General features: G+C 46.0%; 4 protein-coding genes across 4 annotated transcripts; 2 read left to right on the top strand and 2 right to left on the bottom strand.

Moving 5' to 3' along the window:
• Positions 1 to 30: 30 nt before the first annotated feature.
• Positions 31 to 1,459, bottom strand: BDV38DRAFT_233911 (uncharacterized protein). Its single transcript, XM_032053179.1, has 2 exons — positions 1,200 to 1,459; positions 31 to 1,075 (listed from the first exon to the last, which is right to left on the bottom strand). The coding sequence occupies exons 1-2, from the start codon at positions 1,343 to 1,345 to the stop codon at positions 409 to 411; spliced, it is 813 nt and encodes a 270-aa protein (XP_031918787.1). The 5' UTR covers positions 1,346 to 1,459; the 3' UTR covers positions 31 to 408.
• Positions 1,460 to 2,024: 565 nt separating this feature from the next.
• Positions 2,025 to 4,873, top strand: BDV38DRAFT_233910 (ELMO/CED-12 family protein). The gene is made up of 3 exons (XM_032053178.1): positions 2,025 to 2,648; positions 2,731 to 4,099; positions 4,168 to 4,873. Exons 1-3 carry the CDS (start codon positions 2,385 to 2,387, stop codon positions 4,629 to 4,631), a joined length of 2,097 nt encoding a protein of 698 aa, XP_031918786.1. The 5' UTR covers positions 2,025 to 2,384; the 3' UTR covers positions 4,632 to 4,873.
• A 720-nt stretch (positions 4,874 to 5,593) lies between these two features.
• BDV38DRAFT_267405 (putative cell cycle checkpoint protein Rad17) lies at positions 5,594 to 9,897 on the top strand (the record flags this gene model as incomplete). Its single annotated transcript, XM_032056582.1, has 5 exons — positions 5,594 to 5,989; positions 6,077 to 7,849; positions 8,442 to 8,591; positions 8,638 to 8,668; positions 8,951 to 9,897. 5 exons carry the CDS (start codon positions 5,594 to 5,596, stop codon positions 9,895 to 9,897), a joined length of 3,297 nt encoding a protein of 1,098 aa, XP_031918785.1.
• Positions 9,898 to 10,159: 262 nt separating this feature from the next.
• BDV38DRAFT_233904 (dynamin-related GTPase DNM1) lies at positions 10,160 to 13,248 on the bottom strand. The gene is made up of 3 exons (XM_032053177.1): positions 12,754 to 13,248; positions 10,704 to 12,695; positions 10,160 to 10,643 (listed from the first exon to the last, which is right to left on the bottom strand). Exons 1-3 carry the CDS (start codon positions 12,850 to 12,852, stop codon positions 10,335 to 10,337), a joined length of 2,400 nt encoding a protein of 799 aa, XP_031918784.1. The 5' UTR covers positions 12,853 to 13,248; the 3' UTR covers positions 10,160 to 10,334.
• Between the last annotated feature and the right edge of the window lie 348 nt (positions 13,249 to 13,596).

Below are 13,596 nucleotides of genomic sequence, written 5' to 3'. Positions count from 1 at the left end.
AATTCTGTAATTCTTATACTGTAGAATGATCCAGGACCGTGGGCATTGTACATTTATATACAGCAAGTCCACAATTATCTCCATTAACTCTGGCATTAGCCGCTGTAGGGTAGCTTGGATATATACCATTCCGAACTGGTTGGTCCAAGTGGAGTATGTCGAAACATCGGTGCTGCGAATAACAAAGGGATGCCTTAATCAATTGCTTAGTATGGTCAGGATACTGAGGCATTCTGTCATGTCAATTCGTCTAGTTGTCAAGCGGATTAGATCATCTGCCTATGAGTTGAAAGTTACAGATCAGCTTTGAGATCCTGATGGAGCGAACCCCGAGCTCACGAGCATTGTTCTCCAAATGTAACATGATGACAGTGCTGCTTGTCTCTGCTGGCCTATAGGGTGGATCTGTCAGTGTGATAAATGATCACGTACACAGTCCAAGCATCGGACCACTTCTATTCCTGTTTCTGTCACTCCTTCCACCGCACAGCATGAGCATATCTTCCTCGGCTGTCTGATATGTGATTTATTCTTGCCTGTGTCGTCTTGTAACCGGTTCGAAACATTTTTGAACAGCTGGCTCTCCCCGAGCAGATATGTGGAGCCACTGCAATGAACCGCATCGCATTGGCGGAGACAAATATAGCAGCTACGCTCACCGCACAAATCACAGTCGGCATATGCATCAAGTACTTCTTTGGTGGTTGGCCTTCTGTGACAGATGTGACACGGTCGTAAACATGAAGCAGGTGCACAAGTATTATGCTGCGAGTGAGGACTCGGAACAAGGGTTCTAGGAGAAATAGGAGGGGACGAGACATTAGAGGATCCGGAGGTACAGATATTTGGTGATAACATATTCACCTGCGCTATGCTCGACTCTGGCGGCTGCGTGAGATTATTCGACCAGGGCTCTGTACTTTGTGGATGGATATACGGCTGTTGAAGAGCTCGTCGTTTTCGGGGAATGCATCGCTGGCGAGCAGAGAGCTCTACGTTGTCACCGGACAGGTTGGGACAGCCTAAACAAAACGGGGCGCTTGATGCATGAGATGTTGTCGGAACAAACTTGGTGCTGTAAGATATATCCTTCAGATTAGTTAAATTTCCCAGTCTATCGGCTCACGTCAAACCCTCGTCGTTTTGTTTCCCTTTTTTAGCTTCTTTAGCCGTGCCCCAGGTGCAATTGTCCTACTTACGTATTGGGTATATGAACAGCGTCTGACACGGTTGGATCCCTCTTTCGCTTCTTTAGTTGCGGATTTAGAATAGACATGTTGTCTTGCTCAGGCATGATACCGCACATGGTGGAATGGGGAGCTGTTGTCGAGAAGTATATGTCCATCGGAGAAAATACCTAGGTGAAAGGCTAGAGAGCTGCAAATGGGGAAATGAGGTAAGCATTCCTGTGCGAACGGAGAGAAACAAGATTAATGGAATGAAAAATAAATTGGGTGCCTTTTTCAAGTCGACGTACGTGGTGCGCTGTAGGTGATGGATGTAGCGAAACGACTTGAGAAGTAATCTAAAACAGACCTCGGGGGGTTTAGGCTTGGCGTCAGGTACGGGTAAAAAGATCCGCTGTGTTTCAGCTCTAATTCGGCAGTTGTATGTATAGTACTAAGAAGGTAGAGTAGTGGTTCATTACGTACTAAGATTAATTAAATACAAAGTACGGAGTAATCCAAATATTGAACAGATAATAATTTTACATGGTACATATGTGCATGTACTTACTAGTACATAGTACATACGTTAACCAGCTGTGTAACGTCTATTACAGCACCTACTGTAGTAAGGGACGTAAGATGTTCGTGTAAAGAGAATACAGGAAAAGCCCAGTAGTTAGAAGTGCTGCTGCGTTTCTTGAAGTGTAAGGGTGAAAGTCCCTTCGAAACTACGTGGCAGTGTTGAATCATCCAGTGACTGCTTATTCACCTGCTTTCACGCTGTTAGCCTTTCTATTCATACAGTTCAACAAGTAATCCTTTAGTACATACTCCATAGTCATAGTACTCAAACTATGTACCACCATGCATCCATTTTAAGTACGCCCATGTGGGTCCTACTATGTTCTAGATGGAGTACGTACCTCTTAAGTTAGTCTAGTTACCACTCCTTACCAGCCATTTTACCTTATTCTTAGCTCGATCAACGAATCCCTGATTTGGGCGCCTGTCCTCTTATCCATCAGCCCTCTCTTGAATTTCACCCCAAGGAGTGTGTATACCGTTGATATGTCTGTCGCCTTCAACGATCAACGACATTACCCATCCTAGGAAATAACCCCCGTGACGCAGAAGCGGCTTTTCGACTCGCCTTGTCTGTACAATCTAGTGACTTTGTTGGGGTCATCGACTAGGGAGAGCTGTGGCATCATCGCGATGGAGAACAACATTTCCGAACTAGTTGAGAGGCTAGGGAGCGACGAAGATGCGGTACGAAAAATGGCAGTCTTCAAACTTCAGAGTAGCATTGGCGACCCATCGTTTGCCGATATCTTCATTGCAGAAGGAGGCCTAACTCGACTACGGTATCTGAGTTTACATGCCAGTGGAAACACGCTGGCCTATAGCCTCACGAGCTTTGCCAGACTTTTAGAAGTGGACAAAGGGTGGGAGTTCGTCGATCAAGAAGTAGTTGAAAGAGTATGTCGTGGGATTGGCGCGCATTAATCAAGGCTCTGTATCAGTCAATACTCATGCTGATAAATGACCCTACCCCTTTTAGATTGTCGAACTTATAGTGACCCATCCTTTGGTCAACATTCTACGTGGCGCAATGTCTATCCTGGTTTCCATTGTATCGCACCCTTATACAGGTGGTCGCTTGTCGCAGAATGGGACTTTCGGCTTTCGTGCTTTGAAACCGGCCATCGCTCTCTATCCGCAGTTTTTGGAAATGCTTGTTAGCAGGCTCTCATCGGCTGACCATGCGCTTTGCGCCAATGCGCTTCAACTTATAAATTCGCTTATGCGCGACTCAATCACGAACGACTCCGAATTGGAATGGCCCAAGTTCATCCAAAGACTACAGGACCTGGGTGTGATTCGAGCAGTTTATGCCCTCATGCAAGGTAGCGCATTACAGGATCATGCGCATCCTCTGATCGAATTCCAATCTTTAACCAAGGTTCTTCTAAGGAAATGGAGAGATATCGCGCTAAATTTGGAAAAGCCAGAACATAGACGAGCACTTAAAGGGATACACTTGGCCAGTAACTGTGAACGGGATCCTGAAACGGGAGCCGAGAGTGGTAACGAGGCTCGACGTTCAAAAAGGCTCAACCCAGAAAAATGGCGCCGACTGGGGTTCGAGTCGGAGAACCCTACCGTGCAATTCGAAACCATGGGTTTTCTAGGGATGATGGATCTCGCGGATTACATCAGAAACTACCAAGATGAATTCCAAAAATTGCTTTTAGAGCAGTCGACGAAACCGGCGCAGAAGCGGTGTCCCATAGCGCGTGCTTCTTTGTCTGTCACACAGATCCTCTACGAGCATTTTGAAGTTGATAAGTCAGAGATGGAGGATGCGAAAAGTTACCTGATATTGGAGTCTCGCGTTAATTTTGACAAAATATTCAAACCTTTACTGTTACATTGGACCCGCCTACATGTTGCGGGCCTACATGCCTTTTTCCGATTATGGAAGGTCACTGGCGCGGAAGTGGAAGATTATGAGAAAATCGTGGAACTTGTTCGTATCCTTGTCGAATCAGTTGTTGGGGGAGCACCACGAACAAAAGATGTACAAGACGTGGAGGACGACCTAGCACAATTCGAATATTCCCGGCTCCGCGAGCTACAAATGGAACTCTTAGAGCTTACCTATGAAGATGTTTGGGGGCAACATTTACGGCAAGTGCGCGAAGAGCTACACCATGAAGCCTTACAGTTTGTCAAGGAACAGAGAATCAGATGTCTATTGAAAGGTGCTTGGTTTCCTAACGACGGCAGTTCCAAGGCGGACATGATGGTATCGGGGGATCCCAGCTGGAAATTTGTCCGGCTCTCACATAACCGAAGGATTTTGCATTTTGGACATTTCGATGGTGTAAAAACAAAGTGCCCAGAGCTTGATGCACTTCCAGAGAAGCGTAAGAATGCTCTCTTGCTTTTAGCTCCCCCACGTCATTGCTGTGCTAATCATCTGTTACTCTATCAGTCGATCTCTCAATTGTATCTTCGGTAGTTTCCAATGTTTCAGCGACCTCCGACGACTCCTCGTCATCGACGGTCAAGAGTGTGTCGCATCACGTCTCTGCTACCAAGATCACTATTCATGGCCATGCTCAGTCTAGTTCGTTCTCAGATGACTCAGGGAAGATCGAAGGTCATGCACGCTCAACCAGCAAAGCAACTCACAGGGAAGCAGCTCTATTGACTCTGCGGCCACAATCGCCAAGTATCGCATCCGAGTGGCTTGACGGCTTGCTTATGCTTCTAAACCAACAACCTATCACAGCAGAGACAAGCAATTTGGTCAATTTAGTCAGCGACTATGGGCTCAAGATCCGGTTATTGAATGTTAGGTTCGATGATGGAGTATTCGCGAGCCAACCTCCAAATGTTCCATCACGGGAAGAGTTGGATGATGACTATTATTATGATGTTTTTGGGGGGCCTTAGGATACTTCTCACATTTTCCTTTTTTGTTTTGTTTTCTCATCATTATTACCCATGGAACTATAACAGCGAGTCACTCCAACAACCGTTGAACGCTTATCTACGTGCTGTTATCAAACAGCTTGACACTTTTTAATAAATACCCTGTCTGTTTTTTTTCCCCAATCTTCATCACACACTCTCTCCTTTCTTTCCTTCCTTTTTCACCCCCTAGACTAGATCATTTAAATGCCTAATCCTGAACTGTTATCTCACCTAGTATTTAGACATGTAGCTGTATTCACTGTACTTTGGCCCCAGTAAGCTCTTGGATGCTGCTGTTGCTGCTACTACGAGGAGGGGATGACATAAGGTAGGTATATGCATACATCAATATTTACCTTCTTGGCTTGATGAGAGACGGTACGGTACCGTACGTGACCTGAGTTATAATACCGTTGCCTGAAACATAGGGAAACAGACATCCTTTTTGTCTAATCCTTCAACCTTACGAATAGGTTGAAGGGCTTGCTCTTTGCTTTCATTGAAGGGGCAAGCATACCAGGTTCAGTTAATGTCTTTCCAAAGAGTTCTCTTACAATGATATCTGCATATGTTTATCTCTCCCAATGATGGCTGATCGCCCCAGCAAACGTCAGCGAAGATTGGCCATTCATCCGTCAGCTCAGGACGCTGGACTTGGGACGGAGAATAAACAGAGACCTACTTACATACATTCCAGAAGGGCCAAAGCTGATCCTGTAACCCATTCAACTAACTCTTCACAACTCGAAACGAGACGTATCCCGTCGGGCCCAAATCGAACTTACTCCAATCTCCGCGGCCACCGTTCCTCTCCGCCCTCTGACAAGGGGACGCGCACGACACCAGCATCGTCCCTCCAAAAATTCTTTGGGCCTGCAATTAGCGAACAAAGATGGTCTCCCGGGAAATCCGAGTCGACGTATCTCTCTTCGAAGGAAGCAATGGAAGAGGTGAATGGTAGCGAGGACGACAACAACGTCGACGACGATATAATAGATGATGATTATGATTCCTACGATGAGCTATTTACGCAACATCTCGCGAACGAGGAGGTAGTGCGAAATACGACCAAAGTCCAAACACCCTGGCGGGTGCAGTCACCCAAAGGAAGCACAAGTGTTGCGCGTAAACCTACCAACACAGGCAAACGCTTCGTCCTACCAATAGTCTCTGATCATAAAAGTAACGACTCCTCATCAACCCCTCATCAGGCCCATAGGCTGCCTTGGGCGCAGCAGTATTCCCCTATGAATCTAGATGAGTTGGCGGTCCATAAAAGAAAGGTCTCAGATGTGCAAAGCTGGCTTCGCAACGCCTTTACAGGATCTAGGGAACACGTAAGTTTCTACTTTCTGCCATTTATGTATTTCCGATCCACAGTTGTTTTTGCGGCCATGTTGGAGTTTATGTCTTGACGATAACAGAAACTACTTGTCCTCCGAGGTCCTGCGGGGAGCGGGAAAACAACTACAATAAACATATTGTCCCAGACACTAGGGTTTGATATACTCGAGTGGAGGAACCCTCCGGTCTCGGAGTTCGCTACAAAAGCATATGTATCCGTTGCTACTCAATTCGAAGAATTTCTAGGCCGCGGTGATCAGTTTAGAAAGCTTGATTTAGACGAGCTCACTGACTTTCCACGAGACTCTAATCGTCATGCTCACCAGAGGATCATTTTGATTGAAGAGTTCCCAACCCTCTTACATCGAGGCTCCTCTAGTTTGGCTGCATTCAGGCTATCTTTACAGCGGTATCTTGCTATGGAAGCTACATTGCCCTCTCATGGATTTAATGGGAGTGGGATCAAGGCCCAAGCTAGCTCTCCTGTTGTGATTATAGTATCAGAAACCCATCTCACATCGGGTTTTTCGTCGGAAAGTTTAACAGTTCACCGGCTACTCGGACCGGTACTTTCAAATCACCCCGGCACAACCATCGTTGAGTTCAACAGTATCGCTCCAACTTTCATGTATAAAGCCATGAAATTGATTTTGGAAAAGGAAGCACGCGATTCCAGGCGCAATAAGGATCCAGGCCCTGCCATATTGCAAAGCATTGCTAGATCAGGGGATATTCGAAGTGCAGTCGCAGCCCTAGAATTTCTCTGCCTTGATGTTGGGCGTTGGGGAATTCCTGCTACAAGGACAAAGAAATCGTCTCGCAATAACGTTATCCTTACATCTGCGGAGAAGGAGACACTGAAGCTAGTAGCCCAAAGGGAGGGTAGCCTAGGAATATTTCATGCTGTCGGGAAGGTTGTATACAACAAGCGAGACGATACGGGTATCGCAACCGAAGGCCCTATACTACCATCGCCTCCAGAGCATATGCGACATCATGACAGGCCGAAAGTGTCCCAGGTCCCTGTTAATGAGCTCGTGGAAGAGACAGGGACTGATACCCAAACTTTCATTAGTGCCCTGCATGAAAATTACGTACCATCTTGCGATGGTCCATCGTTCGTGGATTGTGTCGATGCATGTATAGTCGCTCTATCAGACAGTGATATGTTATGCGTCGATCGCAAAAGTCCGTACGGGAGTCATACAAATAGGAGCAGTGCCGGTGTTGATGTCATGCGGCAGGAAGACATGAGTTACCAAGTTGCAGCTCGTGGCTTACTGTTTTCTCTCCCTTACCCAGTAAAAAGACGTATAGCAACGTCAACTCGTGAAGATCGACCGAGCGATGCCCATAAAATGCTCTTTCCAAGCACGTTGCGGCTGATGCAGGAAGCAGAGGAGATTGGAAGCCTTACGAATGTCTGGGTGAAAAAGCTGCTGAATTCATTGCGCGGGACATCATCAGGCCCAGGTCCTGGCCTGTCCGCGTCGTTGTTTACAAGATGCAACCCAGATCGTGTAGAAGATTACCGCAATGATCAAGCGGGAATTGTGACCATGGTACCCCGTCAGGATCTCATGCTGTACCACCTACCATATCTTACAAAGCTTCATCGTGGTGAGGTCGAGATCGCCCAGCTTCGAAGGATTACTGGATTCCGTGGAGCCGGGTGCCCACACTCTTGCCTGGGAAATACCCCTAATGGAAACCGTCTAGCTATGACTTCTGCCAGCAACGATACCTCTCAAACACTATACTCAACAGATCTCAAAAGAAACACTTTTGGGCCCCAGCTGCCACCTAGCTACGAGCAAGAGGATGAGCAGCTTATATTGAGCGATGATGATATTGTCGATGATTGAGATCTCTCACAGCAGCGGCCATGCAGTAGGTGATCCTGAGCTTTTAGTTCAATGCAGGCACCAAGCCGAAGTTTTCGCTAGTATGTCTCATAATAGTTGGCTGCAATAGAAGCGAACCATTAAGGACAAGCGCCTGATAAAATAAGGCTATAACAGTACATAACTATGTACCAAAGGCTTAGTGATTGTAGTTGAAATCGTCCGTGATTTAGTTTATTTACTAGTTGAGACTGACAGGGGTAAACGCATGACTAATCAATGTCAGATATGACCAGTTAGTTCAAGGAGGAACTTAAGTTACTAGTAGTAGTTGGATAGTAATTTCCATCAGGCTGGTGGACTCAATCGATCAGCTGTGATCTTCTGTTCCTTCAAACAGTGCTTCATGTGTCCTTTAGCTCAGTCAATTTCGCTATCGCGCTAAACCGACCCATCCATCTTCTTCTACAAGCCAAGGCTCGCCTTTCTATGACGTTCATACAGTCATTCCCGTCAAGAAAAGATGTTCAAACCAAATGCCGGACCCTTGAAGAATCGAGGCGCGGACCGCTCAGCGGTAGTGAACGGTTATTCGCGAGAGGTTGATGATCGTTTGACTGAGCGTGTTGAACCAAAGGAGCCACATGCGAGCCTAGGTAGCATAACCACTGCAGCGGTTTATACTGCCCTTCCCGGCTGGACAACTATAGCTTTAATGATCTCACTGATTTTCGGTGGTTGCTGTGCCAATGTAGGTGGGCAATAAATGATGAATTGCCTCTTTCTGACAATTGGAGTACAGGTCTTTGCCCTGGAAGCCATCATTAAGTAAGTCGCTTATGCAAATGAAGTATCAAGAAGTGATTACTGATATCGTGACACAGAGAGCAGCCGAGCTCAGGTAATTGTTATCTCTCTCTTCGATTCCCAAAACGATTGTTTTTCTTTATTTTCTAATATTCGCACCGCAAGGACCCCTCATAACGTTTGCACAATTCATCTTGACCGCATTGTTTACTTGTCCAAGCTTCCTGTCTCTGTCAGCGGGCCCTCGGTCACTGTTTCTCAGTCGACGTGTAATCCCTCTGAGATCATGGCTGGTATATACAGCTTTCTTTGTGACCGTCAACCTTCTAAACAACTGGGCTTTTGCGTACAAGATCTCTGTCCCATTACATATTATCTTAAGATCCGGGGGCCCCGTGGCATCCATGATCGTTGGGTATGCATTCAATGCTAAGAAGTACTCACACGGACAAATCCTTGCGGTAGCTATGCTTACCATAGGCGTCATCGCTGCAGCGTTGGCTGATGCTCGTACGAAAGGTGAATCCATAAGCGTTGGGTATCACCAAAACGATTCCACTATGGCTAGTACACTGATTGGGTTCAGTATCCTTGCCCTAGCAATGGTACTCTCGGCTTTCCAAGGGATTTACGCGGATCGACTCTATGAGTCCTATGGCAGAAACCATTGGAGGGAAGCTCTCTTCTATTCGCACGCACTCTCTCTCCCCCTCTTCTTACCAACCTACTCGCACCTTTTGGCCCAATGGCGAGCATTGTTGTCTTCGCCTTCGTTACTCTCTGGAGTTTCTGCTATTGCTACAAGGAGAGGGTCTGTCCCGAGTTATTCCCTACTACTCGGCACTGGCTTAGCTACTACATCAAGAACGTCGTTTGTGAAATCAGTGCCCATGCCAATCATCAACACCACCACTCACCTGTTGGCAGAGCTTGAGCGTTTCAAATCCTTCCAACTCATCTTGGCTTGTATTCCAATACAGGCTTTCTATCTTCTAATAAATGCCCTCACACAATATCTGTGCATTCGTGGGGTTCATCTTCTTTCTGCAAAATCATCCTCACTGACAGTAACTATTGTGCTCAACGTTCGCAAGCTCATCTCACTGTTGCTATCCATCTACCTGTTCGGAAATTATCTTGCGCCAGGTGTGCTTATGGGTGCTCTATTCGTGTTCGTGGGAGGTGCTTTGTATGGCTTCGAGGGCGCACGATTGAGGAAAACATATAAAACATCTAACAAGAAAGACTGACATAGTTCCATGGCTTCGATATGTCGGGGCTAAACTTTGCGCGTTGTTCTTTCGTGGACGTTATAGACCTCTGCGTCCTTCCTGATCCATTATTGTACTTCTGTTGATAAGATCTATGTCCGTGGCTGCGATTCGCCGTCAGTCTTTACAGCTAATTCTATATACGCTTCGCGGACGTCAATTAGACTAGACCCCAAATGTACAGCCATCATATATAAGAACAACCAAAGATCGATTGGCATTGAAGCAGGTAAATTTGAGACCAGGATAGACTTTGACACAAAGTACAATCAATATTCAAGTGAGAATTCTAGCATGAAATACAAGATATACAGCTGCAGCTAGCGCTGCAGAAGGGTTTCGACGTATTGTCCTCTACTGCACAAAAAGTCATCGACGGATTACTGGCCACCCACCAAATGTAAATTTTGGACAGACTACAGGACCTCGCCTACAATTTTTGCAGCCTCCTTGTAGGTTTCTAGAAGTCTTTCGCACTTCTCCCTCTCCGCCTTGATTCCATCATCCTCGTAAAGAAGCTCCCCAAAGAGATCTTCCTTGTAAAGTTCACTGACAAGCCTATTTTGCACAACATCTTTACTATGATTGACAAGAAGGTGCATAATAGCCTTGGGAACCTGGTCAGCAATAGTTTCCCTAACAATATCGAAGTAGGAGGATATCAAGCGGCGGATCAACTCCGTCTCCAAGAGCTCACGGTCAGAGAGAGTTGGTTCGGTATTTTCCTGTGCATTGTATGAGCCTCCAATATAACCAAAATAGAATCCGAACGAATCACGACTTACCAGAGAGTTAACCTCGCCAATATATTCCGGAACAGGTACATAGTCATCGGGCGGCATTACTGGAGAGCGCACTTCCGTCCGCCGAATACTTGGAGTGGTACTGATTTCATTGGTGTGGTTGGAAGGTCTGCTTTGACTTGAAGGTTGAGGAAGTGATGGAGATGGCTGAGCACCATCCTTGCCAAAGAAATAATTCAAGAAAGAATCACGTGTGGTGTTTGTGCCACCAAACATGGCATGTGGATTTTGATGTGCACCGTTCAAAGTTGCCGCGATACCACTTTCCTGGGGCTTGCCAATATTTGGGGACATGTTTCTTGTGCCTTTTGCAGACTGGCTCCTGATAGGGATGTTCTGCGCCTTTTGCTCTGGTGAATGCTCCTCCTCATCCTCGGGAGAGAGACTTGTACTTCCGTTGATTCCTCCGAGTTCTCTCTGTCGTCGCTTCTCACGCTTCCTTCTATCATCTGCTAATGCCGACTTCCTTTCTTGCTCCTGTTTGTTCTGAATGATGGAAGACATCGCGGCCGCCGCACCGAGGAAGTTCGGATGGTTCGTATTTATATAGGCTCTTTGTATAGAAATCAGTGACTCCACATATGCTGAACAAGGCCCCAAGCGCTCACGGAGGAGATCAGATACTACCTCGATAAGCTTTGCTTGTAGGCGTGGAAAGCGTAGGAGTTCTTGTGATCCGCAAGTATGGCAGATTTTTATGAGCTCCTCGTACACGAGTTCCACACATCTCTGGCTAGGAGCTTCCAACATCTTAATCTGAGGTTTCACGAGCAAATCAAAAGCGAGTTCAGGGACAAAAAGACTCGGACGAGGACCAGTTGAGTTTCGAATTGCTGTCCTGATATCTGACACTGTCAGGTTGTGTGTAGGGTCAATTGTTTCAAGAGAGTTGCCGAAGACGGAGTTAAATATATAATAGATTCTGGCCCCACCGCAAAGCTCTTTGGTCGAGATTTCAGATGAAGTTCCGTCAATGGAAGAAATAAAAGAGGATGCAAAACGTGTCATTAGCTGCAGAATCAATGAACCACGATGTTCCTTGCCACTGAACTGTTTATTGCCATAGCTAGCAAGCTCTTGTTGTGTTTGACCCATAAGGGTATTTAAGCGGGCTTTGATATCAGGGAGTCGATCTCGAATGTGAGACATCAAAGTCGTATTCAAAGTTTTTGCCAGAAACTGTGTTCCACAACGATTCGCCATGTTACGGTAGGCAGGGTGATGCCGGAAGAAATCTACTTCTGCCTGTAAAGCATCGGATAAAGATTTCCCTGATTGAATGTCTTGTTGGGATCTGTTGACAACGCCAATGAACCCCAGCTTCAGAGGATAGACACGTCCCGAAAGAATATCCATAGCGTTCGTGCCATGATCCATGAGATCCAGCTTTGTCAGAACGCCAATTGTTCTGCGCCCCATAGGATCTACCTGGCGAGCAAGCTTCAAGGCTTCAGAGTTCACCAGGTCAACGTTCGCTGGAGATACCGCCAGGACAAGACTGTTGGGCTTTGCTATATATTCCAAAATCAGCGCTCGAGTCTGCTTCTCTATGTCAGATGGTTGATCGCCAATGGGCACTTTGGTTAACCCTGGTAAGTCAACCATGGTGAGATTAAGAACATGAGGCGAAAATATCTTAAGATTGATAGGTTGCCTATTAATTCCCTTATTGCTTCCAGCTATCCTTGCGGTCTCGGCTTCAATTTCTTGTTTCACTAGGGCGAAGTCCTCAAATTTCCGACCAGGGTGGTGGTGAAATTCCGCCCATTCATGCTGTCCAGCTACACTGGCGGCAGTGTGAGGCACGTGGACCTCATCGGTGTCAGGCTTGTCATGGCGTTCGCTGGGTATATTTATAAGCTGCAGTATTAAAGGGCGTCTCGTAACTATGCCACTTCCTCTCGGCAAGAAATCTCTTCCGACAATATTCTCAAGCACGGACGACTTCCCTGACGACTGAGAACCTACCACAACCTTCAAAACAACGTCAGTATTGACTATCAATCTAGATTGTAAAGCAAAGGGAACTTACTATTTGCGGTAAGTCAAGAGAATCATTCCCAATCGTATTGAAAACAAGGTCTTGCAACTTGTTGACGGTTACAAGCAAGTCTTCGCTAAGTGACGCCATTTCTGTTTCTTTTTCTCCTTCTAGTTGTGTCCTTTGTTCGTCTGTCTTTCTTGACTCCTTGGCCCTTTCGCTTCCTATTATTCTTTAAGAGAGTTCAATTGAGTATTCCTTTCTGTTGTCCAATTGAGACAAGGTGTTTCATGGAAGTGGCACACAAAGATTGTACGCCAAGTGCAGCTTTTAACTTGCCAACTAGCACCAACAAGCAAGAAGTCACAGTTATTAGTCTTAGCCGCAAGAGCCTGCTGCGAATTGCTTGCTCCAGAGTTGTCGTGGATGGCTGGTCCTAGGATACACCACAAAGTGGAGCTCGCCCTTTCCTTCTTTCCTTTGCTTTTGCGGACAGGATATGGATGTAAGTTACACTTCTTGATCATGTGACACACGGTGGATGGGCTTGGTTGTAAACATGGTATTATGTGTCACGTGATTGGTAACAGGTTGGTATATGTACCGTAATATTGTGTCATCAATGTGGAAGATGGAGGAATTAGTTATACGGATAGTCCTCGGCTGATTACTAAGTATTTCGTTCAGGAACACGCTTCTTCATTATCGGGCTCCCAGTTCCGAGAGGGTCAGGATTTAGTGGCTGGGGGTCAGAGTGGTTCTGACCCCTTGAGAGGTCTACTATTTTTTTATTTTTAAAATATATATACAGAGATCTAGTTTAATTTAAAATATACTACAGACTTAATTATGTTAATAAACTTAATTTTTTAAATATATATTCTGAGATCTATA

Source organism: Aspergillus pseudotamarii (genome assembly GCF_009193445.1).
Source record: "Aspergillus pseudotamarii strain CBS 117625 unplaced genomic scaffold BDV38scaffold_3, whole genome shotgun sequence".
Classification (NCBI taxonomy): Eukaryota; Fungi; Ascomycota; class Eurotiomycetes; order Eurotiales; family Aspergillaceae; genus Aspergillus; species Aspergillus pseudotamarii.
The sequence above is the reverse complement of the archived record's forward strand: the minus strand, read 5'-3'. Positions and strand labels throughout refer to the sequence as shown.

Excerpts from the sequence above, each read along its gene's own strand:
- BDV38DRAFT_233911 (XM_032053179.1), bottom strand. The coding sequence starts at position 1,345 with ATGGACATATACTTCTCGACAACAGCTCCCCATTCCACCATGTGCGGT. Across the intron at positions 1,076-1,199 it reads GCTGTTCATATACCCAATAC|CACCAAGTTTGTTCCGACAA; the intron begins GTAAGTAGGACA and ends TATATCTTACAG.
- BDV38DRAFT_233910 (XM_032053178.1), top strand. The coding sequence starts at position 2,385 with ATGGAGAACAACATTTCCGAACTAGTTGAGAGGCTAGGGAGCGACGAA. Across the intron at positions 2,649-2,730 it reads ATCAAGAAGTAGTTGAAAGA|ATTGTCGAACTTATAGTGAC; the intron begins GTATGTCGTGGG and ends TACCCCTTTTAG. Across the intron at positions 4,100-4,167 it reads TGATGCACTTCCAGAGAAGC|TCGATCTCTCAATTGTATCT; the intron begins GTAAGAATGCTC and ends TTACTCTATCAG.
- BDV38DRAFT_233904 (XM_032053177.1), bottom strand. The coding sequence starts at position 12,852 with ATGGCGTCACTTAGCGAAGACTTGCTTGTAACCGTCAACAAGTTGCAA. Across the intron at positions 12,696-12,753 it reads CTCTTGACTTACCGCAAATA|GTTGTGGTAGGTTCTCAGTC; the intron begins GTAAGTTCCCTT and ends GTTGTTTTGAAG. Across the intron at positions 10,644-10,703 it reads TTGGCGAGGTTAACTCTCTG|GAAAATACCGAACCAACTCT; the intron begins GTAAGTCGTGAT and ends TACAATGCACAG.